Below are 26517 nucleotides of genomic sequence, written 5' to 3' on the forward strand. Positions count from 1 at the left end.
CGTTGGTGGGTATCACCTCAGGGACGCTCACTAAATAGGGCGAGTAGTTTATCTTCAAATAATCCCATGTCTGTACGATCATCTGAAGAATGACGTTCAGAAAAATGTGAAGTAAGTGAACTTGTGCCAGCGTTTTATTTTCTGCTGCTTTTCCTCACCATGATTTCCACACGCAGTTAGGATGAGGGCTTTACAAGCGTTTGGAAACCCCGGAGTTTGGGTGGATTTACATCCTGCACTTGTCCGGGGTTTAGCGGGACACAGGGACTGGCACCCGATCTCGAGATCGGCGCTTCCTAAATGTATTTCCCCACTGAGACCCCATTTCGAAAAGTGTAGGCGACCCCTTAAAGAGAGCGTGGTTATGGGGCACGGCTGTTGCCACTTGACCGAAGCCCCACTGCGGCCATTCTAGCCTTCACAGGGCGCATCCCGGTTTTTGGCTGGACCCCAGTAGGAGTCTGGACCCTCACTTTGGGTAGCCCTGATGTAACCGGTGCTTATACGAATGTGTCCCTGGTGTGGGTCAACACCATATCTGGGACCAGTATCCTGTACTATGGTAACAATAGTTACTGCGCTGCTCAATTTGAGGTTGGGCGACAAAGTTGGCCAGGGTTTATTGGCCAATCTTTTAGTTACCCTTGAGAAGGTGTTGGTGAACTGCCGCCTTGGCTGTCTGCAAGGTCCAGGGAGTCTGAGGTAAAATTCCGAGGATTTTGACCTAGTGACACTGGAACAGCGATACATTTCCAAGTCGGGATGTTATGTGGTTTGGATGGGAGCATGCAGATGGAGTCGGAGAATCTCTACAGTGGGGGAAGCAGGCCATTCGGCCCGTTAAGTTCACACTCACTCTCCAAACTGCATCCTGCCTAGACCCACCCCACTACCCTAACCCTATATTTCCTACTCATCCCTGGACACTGTGGGCAACTTAGCATAGCCAATCCATCTATCCTGTTTATCTTTGGACTGTGGGAGGAAACCCATGCAGACACAGGGAGAATGTGTAAGAACACACAGACAGTCATCAGAGGGTGGAATTCAACCCGGGTCCCTGGCATAATGAGGTAGCAGTGCTAACCACTGAGCTACCGTGCTGTTGTCCTTCTAGGTAACTGGTATTGAAAGGTGCTGTCAAAGGAAATTATTGCAATAGTATATGGTACATCCTGCTGCCACTGCACTGGAGACTTCATTACCTACCTATTTGTCTTGGATTATTTGATGGCTATTCGTTCTCTGTCTGTGTGCTTATTCTTAACTTGCAGTTATTCATCTTGTCTGGACCATGCCTGCTTTTGTGCTTCTCTCCATCTTTTATGTAAATCTACTACCATGACCTGTTCCTTTCTCTGAGTATTATGGATGAGCAAATAAAACACAGTATAACCGCTATTGCCTGCATCCCATGAATGACAATACAGTACAGGATACTAATACTAACCAACAGCAACAGCAACATTTTTCCTCTGTCACCACAGAATAGTGTATCCAATTTCTTTTTTGCTTCCCCAGGTGAGAGGCAGCCCATGTTTGATCTGTGAGATGATTGCATAGCTTATGCAGTAAATTGCTGAGATCAAACATCAACTGACCATGACTGAAAGAGGGAATGGAAAGGTCCTGGAATATTTCTTCTCAAAAGATCTCAGTCCACTGCTCAAGAGGCTTAGGAAATTAAAGGAATGATTAAGCATCTGTAAAGGAAATTACAACAAACGTGGATGATTTGTGTAAGAGACTACTTTCAGTCTCAATTGTAAATCGCGTATCTTTGCTTCATACATGTGGCATAGAAATTTGTAATGTTTGGTTTGATATACTCAAACATTGAGATGAAATAAATTGGTAGAATGAAGAAAAAGTAACACGAATGAGGAGAACAGGTATATGGTATAATGAAGATTATGTTCCATTTTGACATCGACAGTTGGGAGTTCCGAATATTGATAGGGTAAGGTATTTGATGAAATGAGTGGAAGAATGATAGAAAAAGTAATGCATCAACCTTGTTGTTCATCTTGGAACCTTTGGTAGATTTGAAGTCCTGCCCTGTGGTGCATTGAAATGGATAGGAGGGTGGCTGGTGGGGAACCTGCTTCTGCCCTCATTAAGCTTGGTCCCAAAGGGCTGTGGATAATCTTTCTGCCCCTTTGCAATTAAAGACCACTTCAGAGGCTCATCCTCTTGCTGCTAGTATTTATGCAGTGGCAAGCAGGGAGTTACCATGCTCGAAAAATAAACCTTATCAGAGTTGCTGGTTGGTTTCTGGATGGTGTCCTTATTCAGTACACAGCATGTGATCAAGAGACTGAATAATTGGGAAAGGGAGACCTTGCTGAGAGTTACCCTTGCTGCCAGCCCTGCCTGCCCCATCACTCTCTGATCCCTCTTCTGCTATTGCACCTGTGGTCTGAATCTCAATATCCTGGGTGCATCACAGACAACACTGCCTCGCTGGTGCTGAACAATGAAGAGCTGCTGGCCTGACAGGCAGCTTGTATTATTTCATGATACGCAGATGGAGCTACTGATGGGCCACTGCCAATTTCTCATTGACTGGTATTTAAGGTGGCCTCCATTTCCTCATTAGTACTTTTCTTTCAAGTATTCTGATTCAATTTCTGAGTAAGCTGTTTGCTGTAACTTTCAATTCCAAATCTACTTGTTGCATTTTTATTAAAGAACGTGAGCTAAACATATCAGCCAAGGTGTTGATCTTGGAATATTTCAATTTCTTTACCTTTGTTAGTTGTTCCACCATCTTTGATGAGGTCAATATTCTTGAAACCTACCAAGTCATTTCCTAAAATAGTTCCCGCAGAACTTCCTGAAACTGAAACTAAAATGGAAAGGTTTCTTTGAAAGCTATTTGAGTTTCTCCCAAGCATTTAAAAAAAGATTATTCCATCAGAAAGTCTAAACTGGTGCACTGTGTACTTAGTTCACTTGTAAACTCTCCTGATAGAAACAAAAACATGTTAGACCTTGGAAACAGTCTCTCTCAGACTGTTCAAAGACCATGGCTATAGAAATACTTGCAACTTAATAATTAAACTCATTCAAGACTGCAGAAAATGAAAATGTCGCTAGTTAAAAGTTTAGAACTAAAGGTATTGAAATATATATAAGTCACAAACTAGTGAGCCTTCTCTGAACTGTCCCCAATGCAAATATATTCTTACTTAAATTAAAGTCAATTTTCTATCTGAAGGCAGGTCCTTAGCATGTATTTATTAAACTGCAGCAAAATGCCAGAATTCTTTACTTTGGATAGAGGATGAAGCAGGCTCCAAGTCTCTTGGCCCAAATGGAAACTCGACTTTGCGCTAATCTACATGCTAGTTGATAAGGCAATTGAACTAAACGATTCGCCCCCTTCCTTAAATAAGGAGATCAAAAAGACATGCCATACTCTATCTAGGGTCACGAATGCCATGTACAGTGAACAAGACTTTCCTACTTTTACATTGCCCCCCCCTTGCTGTAAAGCCAACATTTTATTTACCTTCCTAATAACTTAATATACCTGAATGCCAACATTTTGTGATTGATGCCTGATACCCAGATCCTTCTGTACTGCTGTGTCTTGTGCTTTATATCCAAAGACAAGTACTTCTCATGACTATGAGACATTTCAAATTGCTTTACTGAAAATGAATGAAGTATACAAGTTGTTCTGCTATAACGCATGTTTTGTTAATGTGATTGGTGAATAGTGGAAGCTGTTTGGATAACGTGAACTTTTTGCTGTACAGGTATAGCGATTTTTCTATAGTGATCTCCCTACAATGCGATTTTCTATGGTGATTTCCTAAAGCGTGAGGTCATACAAGAATGCAACTATTGCATTATGGGAGAACTACCTGTAGTCACTGTTGTATTGTAGGTGGGCAATATGCACTCATTAACCTCCCACAAGCAGAAATCTACTAATGACCAGAAATCTAATAAAGTCGGAGTCTGAGGGGTGACCTTATAGAGGTTTATAAAATCATGAGGGGCATGGATAGAGTGAATAGTCAAAGTCTTTTCCCCAGGGTAAGGGAGTCCAAAACTAGAGACCATGGGTTTTAGGTGAGAGATGAAAGATTTAAAAGGGATGTAAGGGGCAACTTTTTCCACGCAGAGGGTGGTGTGTGCGTGGAATGAGCTGCCAGAGGAAGTGGTGGAGGCTGGTACAAGTACAGTTTAAAAGGCATCTGGATTGGTATATGAATAGGAAGGGTTTAGAGGAATATAGGCCAAATGCTGGCAAATGGGATTAGACTAATTTAGGATATCTGGTCGGCATGGATGAGTTGGACTGAAGGGTCTGTTTCTGTGCTGTGCATCTCTATGACAAAATATTTATATTTTGAGATGTTGAAAGAAGGATAGATATTGCTCTTTTTAAATGCTGCAGGATTGTTTATGTTGTGAAGTAGGTGGATAGGGTGTATGTAAAATCTCATCTGCAGAATGCTTCCTCAGTAGGGAAGGTAGCATCTTCCTATTTTGAAATAGGTTGTTGAGTTGCTGGCAGACTTTTTACTAGTATTAGGACCAGGGACAAAGAAGTCCCGGGTTCCAAGAGCTGTTGGCCAGTTAGAGGCTAATGACTATAGAATCCAGAAGTACCACATAAGAGGCAGTGGCTGTTGCCAGCACAACACCTCCCTGTCTCCTAGGATGGAGAAACTATTGGAAGAGCTAAGTTGTGTTTGGGAGGGACACCTTGGTGGAGGTAGTGGGTAGAAAGTGATTAAAGACGGCTGTTTGGGCAGGAATGGCCATCAGTGGCTATTCCATTGCCTATGTACAGTCACTTTATTGTGCAGGAAGGTGAAGTTTGGGCCTTCCTGCCTAGAACTTGATTTAGGCAGTGCTGGGATGGTGGATTCTGGTCCACCACCATCTCACCACTGCCTTTGGGCCCAGAGGATTGCACACAGTGTGTCATCCTTGAATTTTGTGGTTTAGGGTGAGACATTAACCTAGGACCATGAGATTCAGATGCAAAAACTCCCAACTGAACTGTAACATTATCTCCTGCTGCCATAGAGCTTATTAGGATTGGGAAATGTTAGTGACATCAAATGGGCTTTAAGAATGAATCAGAGGAGAAGAGTTCCAGAATTCTGTGAATGAATAATTGATGATAGAGAACTTGAGCATTTCTGAAATATATATTTTGTTGAAGCTTTTCATCTTGTACTCATCAGAATATTTTGCAAGAATACAAATTCAAGGGAAAACCGTGCATGAGATTGATTTACAAATGGATTCTGATTGATAGACGCAATGCCATAGAGAATAATGATCGGTGGTTCCTCACAGATAATGATAACTGTTTCACTCTCTGGGTGAGTCCATAGGTGGCTGTATAGTCTGATGCCGCTTTTGCGATCTCTGCCACACTTGGGGCAGAAGGTGGTTATGGGAAGGGGAGAGTGGGGTATTGGTGTGGCAGTGAGTCCTTACGCTGTTTTCACCTAACTTCTGCTTTTTCCTTGACAGCAGGTCTCAAGGTGGGCTCACTACCTTCTAGGATACTCCTCCTCCACTTTGGACAGGCTTGGGTCAGTGATTCCCAGGTATCGGTGGGAATGCTACGGTTCGCCAGTGAGGCCTTGAGGGTATCCCTGAAGTATTTCCTCTGTCCGCCTGGACTTCACTTACTGTTTCGGAGCTGGGAGTAGAGCTCCTGCTGAGGAATCTCGTGTCAGTTATGCGGATGACGTGCCTAGCCCATCATAGCCTATTAAGGATGGTCAGTGCCTCAATGCTGGAGATGTTGGCCTGCTCATGGACACAGGTGTTGGTGTATCTGTCTTCCCAGGGGACTTGCAGGATCTTGCACAGGCAGCATCGATGCCGCTCCAGTGCCTTAAGGTGTCTGTTGTAGACAATCCACGTCTCAGAGCCAGTTAGGATGGCGGGAACCACCACAGCTCTGAATACCATAAGCTTGGTGTTGGAGCTAATGATCTTGTTGTCCTCCAATACCCTTTTCCTAAGGTGGCTGAAGGCTACGAAGCTGTTCTGGATCCCTTCATCAATAACTGCTTTGGTCGACAATATGATCCCAAGATATTGGAGGTAGTCAACATTCTTGAAGGCCTTCCCATGGACCTTGATGATTGAGGGTTCATGTCACAATGCCAGGCCAGGTTGGTGGAGTTCCTTAGTCTTGTAGATGTTCAGGGTGAGACCCTTGCTCTTGTATGCCTCTTTAAAGGTGCTGACGATGGCCTGGAGTTTGTCCTCTGAGTTTGCACATACGCAAGGATCAGCCAATGTACTGCAGCTCAATGATATGGTTGGGGTGACTTTGATTTTGTTTGAAGGTATCGGAGGTTGAATAACTTCATGCTGGCTCTGTGGGTTAACTCCAGCAGGGAGCTTGTTATCGTTGAGGTGAAGTGTTGCAGCGAGGTAGAGCGAGAACAGTGTTGGTGTGATGATGCAGCCCTACTTGATATTGGTCGGAAAGGGAATGGGTTGGTGGTGGGGCCATTTGTCATTACTATGACTTCCATATTGCCGTGGAATAGGTGAAGTATGGTGGCAGATGTCATGGTGCAGGCAAACAGGAGGATGATGCTCCACAATGCTTCCCAGTTAATGGTGAAAAGGCCTTTGTAAGGTTGAAGATGGCCATGTACAGGGATAAGTTCTTTTCTTTTCTCTGCATTTCTCCTGCAGCTGTCACGTGATGAAAATCATGTCCGTTGTGCCCCTTTGTGGCTAGAAGCTGCACTGCGATTCCAGCAGGAGTTCCTCAGGCACAGGGAGGAGATGATTGAAGAGGACTTTGGTGATGAGTTTTCCAATGGTCAACAGCTGCAAGATTTCTGTGTAGTTACCACACTCGGACTTGTTCCTGTTTTTGAAAATGCATACAGCGGTAGAATTTGAGCCCTCCTGGCATACTCTCCTCCTTCCAGATAAGGCAGGCAAGGGCATGTAGCTGCAGCAGGAGCTCTTTGCCTCCGCATTTCAGTGCCTGAACAGGAATACTGTCTACTCCAGCAGCCTTGTTATTCTTAAACTGGTGAATACACCCATTAATGCAATTGTAGTGTAGTCACTGCTCCCAGTATCGGAGAACTGTTGGTTTGGTAGAGGCTTTGGACAGGAGGAATGTGGTCCCCTAACTGCAGTAGGCCTTTCAGAGAAACTGTGTGAATGCAGTTAAATTGGATAGTCATTATGAACCATAACAGAGATCTAGCCTTGTGGACCTGGATACTCTAAGTTCAGTGATCCTGCATGAATTGCCAAGGTCATGAATTAATTTTTAAATGCTGTATAACAAACTGTATCACTAACCTCACTGCTCCATGCATCACATGTCTATCTACCATCAGTGATGATTAATATCACTTTTTAATCTCTTTGCATGCTTAGCACTGATGCAAGCCTCATCTCGGGCTGACTGCTATTCAAGAAAGGCAATGACATCACTCAGAAAAGAAGTACAATATTCACTGATGCTGAACCCACTCTCTAATCAGGACTAGATGATGCATAACTGGAGGCATTGGGACCTAAACAGCAGGGAACTGACATGCTGTTTATTTTGACTCTGATGGGGAATCAATGTTCATCAACATTAGGGCAGTAATCATGCTGGTGTAGGGGCTGAAATAATTAAAGATGACCATATCTGATCCCTTCTCTTCCTTTTCATGCCTACTGCACCATCATCCTGCAATCTTCTAATTTGCAGATGGTGTAAACTCTTGCATTCCCTTCTGTCCTTCTGCAACCACAACTCTACCCTTTTTTTGTCTGTCTTTTTTCAGATACCCAAGAATTTCAACCTGAACTATCAGTGGTGGAGGTTAACCACCTGGTTATCAAATCACAAAGACATGATCATATTAGAAGTGATACAGAGGAAATTTATGGTGGTGTTGCCAGGAATGGAAAATTTTAGCCATGAGGAAAGATTAGGCTGGGATTGTTCTCTTTGGAATAGAGGAAGCTGAGGTCTGATTTAATTGAGTTTTACAAAATTATGAAGGGTTTGTTTCACTTTGTAGTGAGGCCATGCCTAACAAGGGCATAGATTTATAGTCATCAGTAAAAAGATTAGTGAGTAGTTGAGGAAACTGTTCGTTCACTCAGATTTGTGGTTGTTTAGGGCACACAACTTGAAAAAATGGTCGAGGCAAAATTTGTCATAGTATTTAAAAGGTATCTACAGTGCTATAACCTGTATGGTTACGGACTAAGAACTGGGAAATGGATTTAGGCTAAATGGCACTTTTTCTTTAGCTTTTATATTACAGGCATTATGGACTAATGATGATTTCCTGTGCCATGAATTTTCTGTGTTTCTAAGCTATCATGTAAACTCAGCCTGCTACCATCATTGTTGAGTGTATCGCTGTTCAAAGAGGGTTGCCAAGTGCCAAGCATTGCAGCCATGTGTCCTCTGGCAGATTACTAGATTGATACACTGCCTTGGAGAATTGGCAGCGATTCCATGCAGCATAAATGTCATCCTATCTCGGATGCTCACCCACAGTTCCACTTTGCTAATCCTGTGCTGTTGCAAGTAAACTAGCCTGCTAGTGCAGAGCTGATGCAGACTGAAGCTGAACATTCTAGGGGCAGAGCTGTTCAGGGTTGTTCTGAAAAGTGAACTGTAGTTTCATCCATTAAACCTCCGAAGCCTTACACCAGGCACTGGACTGGTACTGTTGTAGGAGCAGCAAAGTAGGGAACGATGGATGGAAGGTAAGCACCGGGGTAATGTACAAGTGTTATTTGTTAACCTTTGTGTGAAATAGGACATGGTTTAATTAATTTGTTTTGAAATGTTTATGTTGTGGTGGCTTTACTTCTGTATCATGATCAAGAAGATGCTATGATGGGGTGAGTTGATCATGGATAGTGGTGAGAAAGGTGCTGTGTGTTTCATGTAGCACATCACCACAAAAATTGACGGATATTCTGCCAAAGGCCTCCTCAAAACTGTCCAGACTGTGGAAGAATTTAGACAGTGGTTATGTTATGTGGCAACATCCAGCAAGGACTAATCTGTGTTGAGCACTGGATTCCTGAACTGTGTCATTAGATGAAAAGTCTTTTCTCCCCAGTAACCATCCTCTCGATTGTTGTGACTCAAATGTAGATGGCACAATGGATTGCAACCAAAGCATTGACCTAAATGATCTGCTGCAAAGAGTCTTGCGCTAACTATTCATTTGAGAGTGGAATCCCTTGTAACACATTTTGGAGTTAATGTGGTCCCCACAAGGTAACTTGTGAGCAGTGTATGGTAAACTCTATATCTTAGGAAATCCTGTGATTCTCTGAGCTGCAGATTCATTCCACTTCTGTAGGGCAAGAGAAAGTGAAAACATATTCTTTACCTTCCTTGGAAGATAGGGCCTCAAAAAAACAGTCAACGGCAATGTGCGAGATAATGCTCCAGTTTGGAAGAAGCCAAATAATATTCCTTATTAATGCATAACATACACATAATATAATGCACACACGCACATATACAGACACAGACACACACCTGAATTATTTCATCCAAGATGTTTGATGGTTGCAAATACATTCTGTTTTGCTCAAAAAAAACCTGACCCCATTTTAAAACATCGACAGATTCTAAGCAAGACTTCACACCTAGAATGCATTGTCTGATTTGAGATGTCACCTCTTGTATACATTGATAAAACCTTTAATTATCTTGGGACAATGACTTGAAAGGAATCTCGATTTTGCATTTTAATAAGTAGTCTCCTTCCTAACTGATTAAAGATTCAACAAAAGGCGGCCAGTTTTAGGGTTGTTACCTTTCTGCTTATAAATTCTGTGTCTTCTACCCTCTCTCTCACACTGCTTGAGGTTGGAGCTGAGCTTTGAAAGCTTGCGTTTTTAAATAAACCTCTTGAACTATAACCTGGTGTCGTGTGATTTTTGACCTTGTCCATCCCAGTCCAACACCTGCATCTCCACACCTTGCAAACATTGGCAAGCCAGTTAAACAAACCACCTTAATTAAGAACTATGCTTATAAAGATGAGTATATAATTTTGGTGGTTGTTGTGTCTTATATTTAATCTGATTGTTCAACGCAACATTCAAAGGTAAAAGGAAAGTTAACGTTTGTAAATTTAACCTGATGTGGTCAATAATTAAACTGAAACCAAAATCTGATCAGGGTGTTGAAGATGTGTAGTTATATATTTTGTAAAGAAAGCTTATTTGTGTTTAAAATTGACACAAGAAATTTCTCAAAATGTGCTTTCAGAAAGCACATGACTATCTTTGTGAATTTAGCTGACATTGAGCAAGACTGTACATTTCTCAAAAAAATTGACACGTCAGTTTGAAGTCCAATGAAAATCCTTGACCAGGTTTCTCTGAAGCAATGAAAGCTCTGCCATTTCACCAACAACTTGACAGGATATGTTTCATCCACATTAATGGCTGAGACAATTAAAACGTTGATTAAATACCAAAAGAACTGCAGATGCTGTAAATCAGAAACAAAAACAAACATTAACAGGTCTGGCAGCATCCGTGAAGAGAAATCAGAGTTAACGTTTCGGGTCTGGTGACCCTTCCTCAGAAATGTTGATTGCCTTAGATGAGTTCGTAATTTTGGGATTGTAACCAGATATTTATACAGATACAATTCTGAAACAACACTGTTTCTTAACAAGAAGGTAGACAGGTAGTGTCCAGGATGCTACACTACCAGTCTACCAACAGCCACAACTTGCAGTGCTGTAAGAACACAACACACTCCAAGGACTTGTTATGCTCTGTTCACTTGTTTGGGCAATCTCTAACTACTCAAACTGAATTTTGACTTTAAGTTTTCAACCCCGTTGCTTTGAAAAGAGAACTTTCAAGCAAGCCAGATGTGCTAATAGAGATGGATCCTTCTCATCTTCATCTGTAATTTGTCCTTACTTTAAATGTTTACAGCTATACATAGCTATTACTGAAAGTCATTTAATAAGAATAAGCTATTGCTTAATGCATAAAGCTGCATTGCTGGCTATTTTTTAAAACCAGAACATTTGAGAACAAAGTGCTACAAAAAAGTGTTTATATCAATTTGTAATTCAGGCACGATATTGTGGACGGACCTTGTGATGAAGAAAGCCATCGATAAAACTCACAATAAGTTATCCTTGACTTTATCTACATTGTAACTGGAAATAAAAGTTCTGAATTATAATATTTCTGCGCACATTGAAGGGGGAATATTTTAAAGGTTGACAGATTGCTTGTCTTGGATGTGCAGTAACTTCCTGTAGTTAAAGTTCAGAAAGTTTGTCACCCACGATAAGCTTTGTGTCTTTACTGATTGCACATCCTGTCCTTCTACTTGTTGCATCTTTGTAATATTACCCAACTTTAGGCGGTTTGTCTCTTCCAGATGGAGTGGGTATCTTTCCCTAACAGCTTGGTTCAGAATACTTCAAACTGGATAAGCTGAGGAACTTGCATCTGCCTCTGACTGCTGTTAGAATGGTGGCTTCAAGGGCAGGACAACTGCATTTTTCAGCAAAAATCAGTTAGGATGAATAAGAGCAGGAGCTTGACTTATTATCTTCTTCAGGTTGACCAGACTTCATTACACCAGTTGTAGTACTTTTACCACCATTTGACTAAGATTAGCTAACTCAGTACAGAATAGAGATCAAATGAGGGAACTTCATTTGACCTGTAAGACTTCACATTTGCTATTAGGTATCCCTCCCACTTGATTATAGAATGGCCCAGGGGAAGAATAGGTTGAAGAGATATTTTCTTACGTATATAACGTCTACCTACTTTCATCTAGGTTTATCCAATTTTCTAAATTTCTTTTTGTCACTTTCTTCTTTTACTATGGTTGTTTTAATGTTGCCTTTCGATTTATTTACATATTTTAGCTAACTAAAATACCCAGTTTATTATTTGAAAGGAAAACTAAAGTCAGCTTTAAATTAATATATTAGGTTGATGATGGAGCCAGGAAATGAACGACACGATAATGTTCTGGATCTTCTTAAGAGGAGTTGCTCCTTTGACAGCTTTTTCCAGTGCAGACAGACAAATGTGAAGGAACGCAGTGGATTAACTCTGAAGTGGCGTAAAAGTGTTGACAGCTTGATGTGTAACGAAGAGCAGCACTCCTTATTAAGTGATGTCGTGATAAAGAGAATTACGTCAATTCCACCAACAGATACACATGGTAAGTTTTTCCGAGCAAGTGACTGCATAGTGATGCACCCCATGCATCAGTTCCTATTTGTTCTTTTCATCTTTTCTAATAATCAGTCAGATTCAGTGCATAATTCATGGTTGGTATCTATATAAAGGTTAGGACACCCTTTCAATGCTCGTCTGGCAAATTTACTCAGGCATGCAAGCACCTTGCTAATCTCAATATAAAGCGATTGCTGGATTTTTATCAAGTGTCATAGCCTAGTTTTCCCTCTGTTTTGGAGATGTCTTTGTGTTTCAAATTGTAGCATTATCTAAATTTTGTTTGAAATGACGTATATTTATGAATAGCACTTTAATCTGTTTCCAGAGTTTTAAAATTTTTGAATGGACTGTTAAGTTACTCAGCTGCACCTTTGTGAAAGCATTTGATAGATTTTAACTCCTAATTGTAAATCAGTATAGGTAATTACAGATTTTGCTGAGTCATTCTAGTGTTTAATTTTCTCTGGTAGTACCTTAAATATATGGACAAAACAAAGAGGAGAAAAAGACCAATCCGACCAACCTATTATGTAGCCAAAAATCCCCCTTGATTTATGCAGTCACCTGGTAAGATAAAATCTGTATCCATTTTGAGGAAAAATTGTTGAAAGTTCCCACTGCCTTCTCGAAGTATTATTCCCAGATGCCCTTTAACTTTTATAACTACAGGAACTTGTCCAGATCTCCTTTGAACGATTGCAAGGAATCCGTAATCACCATTTGCTATTCAGAACTGTTGGATGGGGAAGCACGGAAAGGTGCTTTTCAGACAGGTTAAGAGCATAACTGTGTATTAATAACCTTTACTTTCACAGGTAGGCCACAGTGAGATAGATTCCTTCTAACTTCAGCAAAGAAGAAAATGTTAGTGGGTGGCTTGTGGGTGATAAAACCTGTCCTTGCTCCCATTAATAATCTCTTGCTAAAAGTGGCTCAATCAGCAAGAAAGTAGCCCCGGATGAGGCACATGTCTCCAAGGATATTTCCTGCAGGAATTCCTGGTAGTAATGTCCTAGGACCAACCACCTTTTGCTGCTTCATTAGTGACTTCCCCTCCATTGTAAAGTCAGAAGTGTGGATATTTGCTGATGGTGGCACAATGTTCAGCACTATTCATGACTCCTTAGATACTGAAGCAATCTTTGGCCAAATGCAGCAAGACCTGGACAACATTCAGGCTTGGGCTGATCACTGACAAGCGACATTCATGCCACACAAGTCCCAGGCAATAAACACTTCCGCTAAGAGAAAATCTAACTGTTACCCTTCGACATTGAATGGCATTATCACTGCTAAATCCCCTGCTATCTGGGACATTACCGTTGACTAGAAACTGAGTTGAAACCGCCATATAAATGCTGTGGCTACAAGACCAGGTCAGAGATTAGTAATTCTGCATTGACTAACCCACCTCCTAACTCTTCAAAGCCTGCTCACCATCTGTAAGGCACAAGTCAGAAGTGGAATGGAAACTCCAACAACACTCGAGGCTGAAAACCATCTAGGATAAAACAGCCCGCTTGATTAGCATGCCATCCACAACCTTCAATATTCACCCCCTCCATCACCATCACATAGTGGCACCAATGTGTGTAATCTGCAGGATGCATTGTAGTAAGTCACCAAGGCTTCTTAGACAGCACCTTCTAAACTTGGAATTTCTAACGCAGTGGGACAGTGTTGAGAATTTATGCCTGGGTTGTACAAGACGGTGAGGATTCTGTGGAGTAGTGTGTTCAGTTCAGATTGCCTTTTTATAGGAAGTATATTATTAAGTTGGATAGAGTTCAAAACAAATTTACCAGGATGTTGCCAGGAATAGAGGGTTTGAGGTATAAAAATGCATTGGCTGGGACTCCAGTGAAAGAGGTTAAGGGGTGACTTTATAGACGTTCATAAAATCATGCGGGGTATAAGTAAGGTGAATGGTCTTTTCCCTTGAGTGGGGGGTTTCAAAACTGGGGGCACATTTTTAATGTGAGAGGAGAAAGATTTAAAAAAGACATAAGGGACAATTTTTTTGCCCCCACTAGAGTGGTTTATGTGTGGAATGAATTTCCAGAGGAAGTGGTGGATGTGGGTACAGTTACAAGATTTAAAAACCATTTAGATAAGTACATGAATAAGAAATGTTTAGGGGGATATGGGCCAAGTGCAGGCAGGTGGGACTAGTTTAGTTTGAGATAATAATCAGCAAGGACTGGTTGGACCACTGTTTTTGTGCTTTATGACTCTATCAAAATCACTGAATGAGCCACCAAACAAGTGCACTTTTTCCTGTGTGATTAAATCTATGAATAGGAATGAACTATTCTTTAAATCACAGAATGCTGGAAAAGGATAGCAGGTAAGGAGGCATCTATGGAGTGAAACAGGTAACATTTTGAGTTGACCATATTTTCTGTGAATTTTTCTGAATTCTTTCTTAAAGTCATGCTTTTCCTGGATTATTGTATGTACTGTACTGTTGACCTATTCAAGTGTATCTCATTGCAATTTAATAGCGTTGTTGTAAGTGGTCCTTTTCTTATTCTCCGTAACTTTTAGTGGCTACTTTACTGCCATGTATGCTGTCATAATCTAACTATTGTTATTTCACATGAAACATATTTATCAAGGTTTGCCAATTGTTCCTTCTTTCTGCTTGAGTAACATTTAGTTTTTCTGTTTTAAAAGAAAATCTTTACTTCAATAGCTGACTATAAGAATCATGCTGGAAATTTTGGCACTGCTGGGGATATTTTTCATACTCTCATTGTGCCATTCCTCCCCACCTGACAATCATCATGTTCCCCCTGCCCCACCCATCACTACCTTGAACTGCTGCATCCCTTGAACAGCTTTTCAGGAGTTCATAATATCTACGACTTTGATCTGTAAATCTGTCTCAATACAGTCTCTTTAACTGCCTTCACATTATTGCATTTTTTAATGAATCTATATCATACACATCTTCTTGAGTTCTCTTCTTGTTGGCCGATCCAACCCATAATGTTGCAAACTCCACCACAGGCATGGCAAGGTAGCAAATCCCAAATTGATCCCAGCTGAAATGGGAATTGAACCCGTGGCTGCTGGCACCTATTTGATCCAGAGCAGCCGTCGAGCCAACTGAACTAAACCCCCAACCTTATCTAAACACAATGTCTGAACAGCTTTTTTTTTCCCTGGACTTCTTTCTGGGCAACCACGTCCCTGCACCTCTCATAGAATCATACAGCGCAGAAACAGACACTTTGGTCAGTCTTCTCTGCGCCGACCATATGTCCCATTTGTGCCAGCATTTGGCCCATATCCCTCTAAGCCCTTCCTATTAATGTATCCATCCAGATGCCTTTTGAATGTTGTAATTGTACCCACGTCCATCACTTCCTCTGGCAGCTCATTCCATAAAAGCATGACTCACTGCATGAAAAAGCTACCCCTCAGGTCCTTTTTAAATCATGCCCATCTCACCTTAAACATATGTCCTCTAGTTTTGGACTCCCTCACCCAAGGAAAAAGACCTTGGCTATTCACCCTATCTGTGCACTTATGATTTTATAAATGTCTATAAGGTCTTCCATCAGTTTCTAATGCTCCAGGAAGGAAAGCTCCAACCTATTCAGCCTCTCCCTATAACTCAAACCCTCCAGTCCTGCTAACGACTTTGTAAATCTTCTCTGCACCCTCAAATCTAACAACACCATTCGTACAGAAGGACGACCAGAATTGTATGCAGTATTCTAAATGTGGCCTCACCAGTGTCCTGTACAGCTGCAACATGACATCCCAACTCCTGTACACAATGTTCTGACCAATGAAGGCAATCCTGCCAAACACCTCATTCACCCCCACCCCCCTGTTTACCTTTGACTCCACTTTCAAAGAACTACGCACTTGCACCCGTAGGTCTCTATTTGGCAACACTCCCCAGGGCCCTACAATTAATTGTATAAGTCCTGCCCTGGTTTGCCTTACCAAAATACAATATGTCACATTTATCTAAATTAAACTCCATCTGCAACTCCACCCTCTGCTTCACTGCTTGCTCAGATATGTCTTTGTGTTGCAGGCCAATGGAGGACCTAGTAATGAGGCTGAATTTCAGACAGGAAATCTGCAGAAATGTTTCTTTTTATGAAAACATGCTGCTCTTTTTTAGGATTTTTCTCCTCCATTACCATCACTCTATATTATAAAGGCATGGCTGTAGTTTTCCTCAGTATTTGAAATAGTACATCTTGTTGAATGGGACAGCTTTATTTTGTTTACCTGCTGTGCCAAATGGACATCATGTGAGTCTGACAGAAAACATCTTCCTTATTCTTTCAGAAATGATGTGTGAAATTATAGCACACAACTCCATTGAGAAATCAACTGACATGAATATCTGCTCAGAGGAAGATGTTCTAAATTGTACATTTGAATCGTGTGATATCGAGGGGAAAGGTAACATGTTACTTGTTTGAAATGGTTTTCAGGCTGTAATCTAATCAAAGTATTTAGATAATGCCAAAAACTATAGTGCAATCTGCAGGGCTTATATTGTACAATGTACTGCACATGGAAATATGTTCAATTATGACCATATTCTGTAAAAAAGTGCATGAATTGGAGAAAGTATAGGTGTGAACAACAGTAATGATCCTAAGTTTAAAAGAACAGAGCTGTGAAAGAAAGTTAGAAAAACAAATTCTCCAAACTCTTGAGAAAAGTTTAATAGAGTGTGTCAAGCCATACCAAATACTAAATGTTATTGCCAAAATATAACTTCCATCTAAGCCAGGCCAAATAAAAATTGTAAGTGAATTAAAAATGGATTTAAAGTAATAAGTAGTATATCTAAAATGGTAAAATTTAGTTAAAAATATTCAAATTGAGATATAAGTATTGACATTTTACCAGATATTTTGATGGAACCAGCAATAGTAGTGACTATTAAAATCTGGTTGGATGCTCAGATGGAGAGAGCTGTGGTACTCCAGCAGGATTTTGATGGATCTAATTACCGTTTTCACCCTGAAGTGTTCTAACGCTTTTGTATATTGTCTATTATAAAAGTTGACTGCATTTTAAATAAGCTGTTTTTCAGTGGTTAATGAAGTCTGACCTTTTTTGTCCCTCGTGTGTGTGTGTGTGTGTGTGTGTGTGTGTGTGTGTGTGTGTGTGTGTGTAGGGGAAGTATACGTATCCAGAATCATTGGATATCTGGAAGATGTGACAGGTCAAAGCTGTGAGAAAGGGCAGCTAAAACTTCTGCAAAAAATGCTAAATCCTGAAGAAAAAGACATTACTGTGAATTTAGATACCTTCCACAGCATCATGAAACAGTGGATTGCTGAATGCAGACAGGAGGGGTAATTAGCATAATTTATACATAGACTGTAGTTATGTGTCTAGTCCATAAATATATATAAAAGCTTTGATTGTGATAAAATTGTAATTAAGTTGTATCTTGGCACAGGCTATTTGTGTGAAAAGCAGCATCTAGAAGATCCTGGGACCCAGATAGTATTTGGAGAATTGAGGGTGGGGGTTTTAAAAATGAGGAATCCATATCTGTTGAACATTTTCAGACTGCCCTGGGACCCTTGCAGAAATGAGCATTGATTTTGCTTTCAAATGATGTCTGTCTGCTAAGGTGTTCACTATTTGACTGAGGAGGAAAATTAAGAGGACCCTCGTTTTACTTCTTTTCATTGGGGACTTTACAAATTCCTGGCATTGGTGGAGACTTCACTTAATGGCTGTCTGTTACTTTTAGTCTTTACTGAACCTGGGAACTAAAGCCCTGACTTTTATGGGAAGTTGCTTGGGAGCATGGATACAATTCAGCATGTTCTTCAACCACCTAGTGGAGCAGGTGGTAGGCCTCCTGCAGATGATGTTCCACTGCATAGGCTGGTTGGTGGTCGGAGGTGCCCTGCTGTATGCTCCAGACAGACTGTGCTGTATTATCCTAGCGTACACATCTGGAGCAGGTAGCAAGGGGATTTGATGGATCCTGTAGAACTTGGAAAATAGGAGCAGTCCTCCTCCGAGGAGAATGATGACGTTGAGCAGAAGAAGCATCAGTTTGTGCATGACAGAGAGCTGTTGCATCAGACGCTAGAGTCTGACAGGACTTGATTTACACTCGGTTCCAGGAGATGCGACATGGATTTGGCAAACACCCATTGCATGTTGAGCAAGAAGCATTTTACAGTTAAACAGCTCACTTTAGGTCGAGGGGGAAATTCAGCTTCTATTTGTTTGATTTCTGTTGTTTTAAGTGAACGTGACCCCACATTTAACAATGATAAGATGCAGTGGGCATTGGGGGTGATGTAGCTTAGACTTGGAAGGGCTGCCTACAGACCCAGAGAGTTGTGCATCTTAGGGTAGGAATGTAGTTTTATGTACAAATAAGTTTGAGCCGTGCTGCCTATGTGCTGTGATGAGTGCTAGTTTCTGGCTGTGTGCTGCTACATTGGTGGTGAAGGGCAAATTTGGACTGCGAATTCTTGACCAGATGCATGGCCAGGATTCCAAGATGGCATTGGCACAAGAAATGACATTTTATTCTGGGATATCCCAGCGATGGCAAGTACTTTAGGTCATGGCAAGTGAGAGAATTCAGCTAACGTTGGGCAAGAAGCCTGCTGTAGGCATGGAGCAGGTAATTAATGAAGCATGTTTGGGACAATTACAGGAGAAAACTCGCAGTGTTTGATGAAACTCCATGAAAATGAAACTTTTGCCAAAATATCATAAGATTCAACCCAGTGTTAATTATGATTCTTTTGAGCACCTGGGACAGTTATCTATATTAAATATGCTACGTAAGTGCTATTATTGTGTGAAGTGTCGAGGGAATATTTCTACTAGGTCTACACACTTAAAGTTCCTTTTAGATCTTCCTCTAGCGGACAAAATGGACTGCAGCTAACCATGAAATCATTTTACAGTGCCATTAATGAGAGGAATAGAATAGGAAGCCTCTGTGGAAAGGAAGGATTGATCCAGGTGCAAATATATTTTAGCATATTCCTCCTCACTCAAGAAATCTGATTCTTTAAAGTAGCAAGTATGTGTGAAGGAAAAATTGAGATAAAAGGAAAAGAACTTGGGCTGAATCTTAGGTTTTTTTGGGGGAAACATGAGTTGTGCTGTGTTTTTGGAAGGGTTTTTTGCCATGAGACCTAGCAAGATTTCTTGCCATACCTTATCACACCACCTCATTAATTACACCCTCCTCCTGCATCCCAAGTAATGTCACACTCATATAATTCCAGTCTCATCTTACCATGCACCATTCCAGAACAATTCACCTATTGCTAGCTTATCCTGGAATGAACTGGCATCCTTTGCACTCGTGCTACCTTTAAAAACCTGTGGTACGCCCTGACTGTCTGGAGCTGTCTTGCATGGTTTCTGGTAGTTGGGCATGGTAGACAGGCGAAATCGGTGCCCTCCTTTGCGGGCAGAATTTTGGAGGTCCTGCTAGATGGGATGGTTCACGGGGTATACTTAGTGTTCCATTAGGGCATCATGTGAGTCTGACAGCGTTCTCACCTTTCTTTTGAGACTTTGTAGCAATTGGTACAACTGAATGGCTTGCTAGGCCATTTCAGAAGGCAGTTGAGAGTCCACCACATTGCTGTGTGTCTCGAGTCACATGTAGTCTACACCAGATGAGGATGGCAGATTTCCTTCCCTGAAGGACTTTAGTGGACCAAATGGGGTTTTCCGACAATCGACAGTGATTTCACAGCCATTCAGTAGATTCTTAATTCCAGATTTTTTTATTGAATTCAAATTCCACCATTTGCTGTGGTGGGATTTGAACCTGGGTCCCCAGAACATTAGCTGAGTTTCTGGATTAATAGTCTGGCAATAATACCACGGGGCTTTCACCTTGATGAAAGTGGACGTGGATCTGGAAGATACTGACTAAGAGTCTTTGGTGAATTTCTGCAGTGCATCTTGTAGATTGTACACTCTGCCGCTACTGAGCGTCAGTGGTAGAGGGAGTGGATGTGGTGCCAGTCAAGCAGGCAGCTTTGTCCTGGATCGTGAGAAGTTTCTTGAGTGTTGTTGGGGCTGCACTCATCTAGGCACGTGGGGAGTATTTCATCACACTCCTGACTTATGCTTTGTAGAAGATGGACAGGCTTTGGGGAATCAGGAGGTGAATTAATTACTGCAGTATTCTTAGCCTTTGACCTGATATTATAGCCACTATGTTTATGCGGCCAGTCCAGATGAATTTCTGATCAATAGTAACCCCCAGGATGTTGATAGTGAGGGATTCAGTAAGGGTAACACCATGATATGTCAGTGGGTGGTTTTTAGATTTGTCTTTTATTGAAAATGGTCATTGCCTGGCATTTGTTTGGAGTGAATGTTGCTTGGCGGTTGTCAGTCCAAGCCTGGATATAGACCAGATCACAGAAATCCCCACAGTGAGGAAACAGGCCATTCGGACCAACAAGTCTACACACCAACCGTCCAAAAAAAATCCCACCCTGACCCATTCCCCTACCCTATCCCTGTAACCCTGCATTTCCCATGGCTAACGCACCTAACCTATACATCCCTGAACACTATGGGCAATTTATCATAGCCAATACACCTAACGTGCATAACTCTAGACTGTGGGAGGAAATCTGAGCACCCGGTGGAAACTCATGCAGACATGGGAGAGCATTCAACCTCCACACAGAGAGCCACCCAAGGTTGGAGTCGAACGTGGGCCCTTGGCGCTGTGAGGCAGCAGTGCTAACCACCGAGCCACCATGCCGTCTGATCTTCATGCATTTAAATTTGGATTGCTTCAGCATCTGAGGAGTCATGCATGGTGCTGAACATTTGTGCAATCATTGGCAAACATCCCCACATCTGCCCTTATGATGGTGGGAAGGTTACTGATGAAGCAGCTGAACTCGAATGGACCTAGATACTATTTTGAGGTACTCCTGCAGAGATATCCTGGAGTGGAGATAACTGACCTCCAACAATCACAACTATCTTCCTATGTGCAGTATGACTTCAACCAATGGAGAGTTACCCTCGATTCCTATTTTGCTTGGGCTCCTTGATGCCATATTTGGTCGAATGCAGCCTTGATGTCAAGAGCTATCACACTCCACCTCAACTCTGGAATTCAGCTCTTCTGTCCGTGTTTGAACTAAGGGTATAATGAGGTCTGGAGTTGAGTGGCCCTGGGGGATCCCAAACTGGGCGTCACTGAGCAGTTATTGCTGAGCAGGTGTTGATTGATAGCACTGTTGATGACACCTTCCATCATTTTACTGATGATCGAGAGTAGACTGATATGCCAGTAATTGGCCATGTTGGATTCATCCTGATTTTTGTGTACAGGACATATGGATAATTTTCTGCTGACGGATTGATGCCAGTGTTGTAACTATACTGGAAGAGCTTGGCTAGGGGAACGGCAAGTTCTGGAGCACAAACTTTCAGTACCATTGCCAGAATATTGTCAGGGTCCATAACCTTTGGAATATCCAGTGTCTCCAATCATTTCTTCATTTCACATGGAGTGAATCAAATTGGCTGAATCAAACTGGTATCTGTAATGCTGGGGACCACTAGAAGAGGCCGAGATGGATTATTGGCACTTCTGGCTGAAGATTGCACTGAATGTTTGAGCTTTATCTTTTGCACTGATGTGTTGGGCTCTTTCATCATTGAAGATGTGGATATTCATGGAGTTTCCTCTTCCAGTGAGTCGAGAATGGTGGTGCGCAATTTAACAGCCGGATTAGGCAGGACTGCAGAGTTTAGGTTTGATCTGTTGGTTGTGAGATTGCCTAACTCTGTCCATCACTTGTTGTTATGCTGTTTGTCATGCATGTAGTCCTTTTTGGTAGCTTCACTGGATTGACACCTCATTTTTAGGTCTGCCTGTTGCTGCTCTTGGCATACCCTCTTGTACTCTCCATTGAACCTGGGTTGATCACCTGGCTTGATGGTAATGATTGAGTGGGGGAGTACTCTGTCGGGCGCTGAGGTTGCAGATTGTACTAGAGTACAATTCTGAGGTTGTAGACTTGCTTGCTGAGCCGGCGTGTTTGGTTGCAGATGTTTCGTCACCCTGCTAGGTTGATGGAGTTCCATTTGGAATGTCAGGCCTCCAGAAATTCCCTAGCATGTCTCTGTTTGGTTCGTGCTATTATGGATGTGTTGTCCCAGTGGAATTTGTTTCCTTCTTTGTCCATGTGCACTAAGACCAGTGAGAATTGGTCGTGTCTCTTGGTGGCTAGTTGGTGTCATGTATCCTTATTGTCAGTTTTCTCCTGGTTTGGCCTATATAATGTTTTTCCACAGTCCTTGCATAGTATTTTATGTTAATTTTTTTTGGTTGTGGGTATGAGATCCTTTACATTCGTCGGTAGCTGTTGCAGGGTAGTTGTTGGTTTATGAGATACCCTGATACCTAGGGGTCTGAGTAGACGTGTGGTCATCTCTGATATGTCTCTGATGTATGGTAGAGTGACGAGTGTGTCTGGCTGTATTGGTCTTTCTGTTGTGGAGGTAACAGCAGATTGTCCTATTTGGGTATCTATTCCTTTTAAAAACTCCGTATAAGTGCTCCTGTTTTGCTTAGCGCAAGTCCAGGTTGCTGCAGTGTGTTGTGGCTCATTTGAATAATGTCCTGGTGCAGCTCTGTTTATGGATGCTGGGGTGGTTGCTGGAGTAATTAAGCATCTGGTCCATATGTGTGGTCTTTCTGTATACGCTAGTCTGGAGTTCCCTGTTGTTTTTATGTTCTACCATTATGTCTAGGAAGGGTAGTTGGTTATTGTTCACTTCTTTTGCGAATTTTATTCTGCTGAGGATGTTGTTTATGTGTCAGTGGGTTTCTTTTAGCCTTGAGTGTTTGATAATCACGAAGGTGAACAGTCAGTCCTGATATTGGGGATCACATTGGTGTTCTGTTGATTTGTTTGAATATACAGTTGTTGAAGGTGAAGTGCGCTCAAGGTGCTAAAAAACACAAACAAAGTTTCTGGAGAAACTTAGCAGGTCTGGCAGTATCTGTGAAGGGAAAAACAGAGTTAACGTTTCGGGTCTGGTGACCCTTCCTCAGAACAGTTCTGAGGAAGGGTCACCAGACCTGAAACGTTAACTCTGTTATTTCCTTCACAGATGCTGCCGACCTGCTGAGCTTCTCCAGCAACGTTGTTTTTGTTCCTGATTTACAGCATCCGCTGTTCTTTCGGTTTTTATTTAGTTACAAGGTACTGTTCTTGTTGACGCTGTTGGTGTCGTGGGGTGTCTGTCTTCTTGCTTCATCCAGCAGTGTGGCAATTGTCTCTGGCTAGTTCACCTACATCTTCAACGACCGTATATTCAAACAAATCAATGGAACACCAATGGGATCCCCAGTATCAGAAATGATTGCAGAAGTGGTAATGCAAATGTTAGAATGAACAGTGCCCCCCCACTATACAACCCAAATCCGATGTAGATGACATCTTTGTGATTATCAAACGCACAAGACGAGAAGAAACCCACCAACACATAAACAACATCCTTGCCGGAATAAAATTCACAAAAAGAGGAAGAGAACAATAACCGACAACCCTTCCTGGACATAATGATAGGATATACCAACGGGGAACTCCAGACTGACATATACAGAAGGACCACACATATGGACGAGATACTTAATTAGTCCAGCAACCACCCCAACACCCATAAACAGAGCTGTATCAGGACATTATTCAAACGGGCCACAACACACTGCAGCAACCTGGACTTGTGCAAAGCAGAACAGGAGCACTTATACGGAGTTTTAAAAAGGAATGGATACCCAAAAAGCACAATCCGTCATTACTTCTCTGATAGACCACAACAAGAAGACGCAACATGGCCAGACACACTAGTCACCCTCCCATACATCAGAGATGACCACACGACTACTCAATAGACCCCTAGGTAGCAGGGTAGCCCACAAACCAACAACTACCCCACGACAGCTACTGACGAATGTAAAGGATCCCATACCCACAACCAGTAAAACTAACGTAATATACAAAGTACCATGCAAGGGCTGTGAAAAACATTACATAGGCCAAACTGGGAGAAAACTGACAGTAGGGATACACGAACACCAACTAGCCACCAAGAGATACGACCGATTCTTATTGGTCCTGATACACACAGACAAAGGACACAAATTTGACTGGGACAACACATCCATAATAGCACGAGCCATACAGAGATATGCCAGGGAATTCCTGGAGGCCTGGCATTCCAACCGGAACTCCATCAATAAACACATTGAACTGGACCCTATATACAAACCACTGAAAAACAGAACCGGAAATAATGCCAACCACCCCAGCAAAGTGAGACGTATAAATTACAAGCGGGACAGAACACCAACACGTCACTGGAGGCGCACTGATGATGTTACCTAGCAGGGTGATGAAACATCTGCAACCAAACACACCGGCTCAGCGAGCAAGTCTACGACGTCATCCACGGCTACAAATCTTCTCAAACACTTGCAGTACAATTCGAGACAACAAGGTGCAGGGCTGGATGAACACAGCAGGCCAAGCAGCATCATAGGAGCAGAGAGGCTGACGTTTCGGGCCTAGACCCTTCATCAGAAAAGGGGGAGGGGAAGGGGAAGGGGGTTCTGAAATAAATAGGGAGAGAGTGGGAGGCGGATAGAAGAGGGATAGAGGAGAGGATAGGTGGAGAGGAAACAAACAGGTCGAAGAGGCGGGGATGGAGCCAGTAAAGGTGAGTGTAGGTAGGGAGTTAGGAAGGGGATAGGTCAGTCCAGGGAGGATGGACAGGTCAAGGGGGCGGGATGAGGTTGGTCGGTAGGAGATGGAGGTGCGGCTTGAGGTGGGAGGAGGGGATAGGTGGGAGGAAGAACAGGTTAGGGAGGCAGGGATGAGCTGGCCTGGTTTTGGGATGCGGTAGGGGGAGGGGAGATTTTGAAACTTGTGAAATCCCACCGACTCCCACAGCTACCTAGAATACTCCTCCTCCCACCCACCTTCCTGCAAAAATGCTATCCCCTATTCCCAATTCCTTCGCCTCTGCCGCATCTGCTCCCAGGATGAGGCATTCCACTCCCGTACATCTCAGTTGTCCTCGTTTTTCAAGGACCGTAACTTCCCCCCCTCGGTGGTCGAGAACGCCCTCAACCGTGTCTCCCACATCTCCCGCACCTCATCCCTCACACCCCGTCCACGCAATAAGAACCAAAAAAGAATCCCCCTTGTCCTCACGTACCACCCCACCAACCTCCGGATCCAACGCATCATCCTCCGACACTTCCGCCATCTGCAATCCGACCCCACCATCAAAGACATCTTTCCCTCCCCACCCTTATCTGCTTTCCGGAGGGACCACTCTCTCCGTGACTCCCTTGTCCACTCCACACTCCCCTCCAGCTCCACCACACCCGGCACTTTTCCCTGCAACCGCAGGAAGTGCTACACCTGCCCCCATACCTCCTTCCTCACCCCCATCCCAGGCCCCAAGAAGACTTTCCACATCAAGCAGATGTTCACCTGCACATCTGCCAATGTGGTATACTGCATCCGCTGTACCCGGTGTGGCTTCCTCTACATCGGGGAAACCAAGCGGAGACTCGGGGACCGCTTTGCAGAACACCTACGCTCGGTTCGCAACAAACAACTGCACCTCCCAGTCGCGAACCATTTCAACTCCCCCTCCCATTCCTCAGACGACATGTCCATCCTGGGCCTCCTGCAGTGCCACAACGATACCACCCGAAGGTTGCAGGAACAGCAACTCATATTCTGCTTGGGAACCCTGCAGCCCAATGGTATCAATGTGGATTTCACAAGTTTCGAAATCTCCCCTCCCCCTACCGCATCCCAAAACCAGTCCAGCTCGTCCCTGCCTCCCTAACCTGTTCTTCCTCCCACCTATCCCCTCCTCCCACCTCAAGCCGCACCTCCATCTCCTACCGACCAACCTCATCCCGCCCCCTTGACCTGTCTGTCCTCCCTGGACTGACCTATCCCCTTCCTCACTCCCTACCTACACTCACCTTTACTGGCTCCATCCCCGCCTCTTCGACCTGTTTGTTTCCTCTCCACCTATCCTCTCTTCTATCCGCCTCCCACTCTCTCCCTATTTATTTCAGAACCCCCTTCCCCTCCCCCTTTTCTGATGAAGGGTCTAGGCCCGAAATGTCAGCCTCTCTGCTCCTATGATGCTGCTTGGCCTGCTGTGTTCATCCAGCCCTGCACCTTGTTGTCTCGGATTCTCCAGCATCTGCAGTCCCTACTATCTCTGATGCAGTACAATTCT

The 26517-nt window shown here is 42.9% G+C and overlaps 1 protein-coding gene across 2 annotated transcripts in view; it reads left to right on the forward strand.

Annotated features, from left to right (window-relative positions):
- The window catches only part of LOC109913022 (protein KASH5-like), a 67528-nt gene continuing 41011 nt past the window's right edge, over positions 1-26517 (forward strand). The window contains exons 1-5 of one of the 2 annotated variants that reach the window (XM_048617711.1): positions 1-111; positions 1522-1739; positions 11970-12205; positions 16537-16653; positions 17381-17561. In XM_048617711.1, coding sequence (XP_048473668.1) covers positions 11974-12205; positions 16537-16653; positions 17381-17561 — 530 coding nt within the window. In that variant the 5' untranslated portion in view covers positions 1-111; positions 1522-1739; positions 11970-11973. The remainder of the gene's footprint in view (positions 112-1521; positions 1740-11969; positions 12206-16536; positions 16654-17380; positions 17562-26517) is intronic. The other variant, XM_048617710.1, reaches the window with a different exon arrangement.

Source organism: Rhincodon typus, chromosome 37 (assembly GCF_021869965.1).
Source record: "Rhincodon typus isolate 14 chromosome 37, sRhiTyp1.1, whole genome shotgun sequence".
Taxonomy (NCBI): Eukaryota; Metazoa; Chordata; class Chondrichthyes; order Orectolobiformes; family Rhincodontidae; genus Rhincodon; species Rhincodon typus.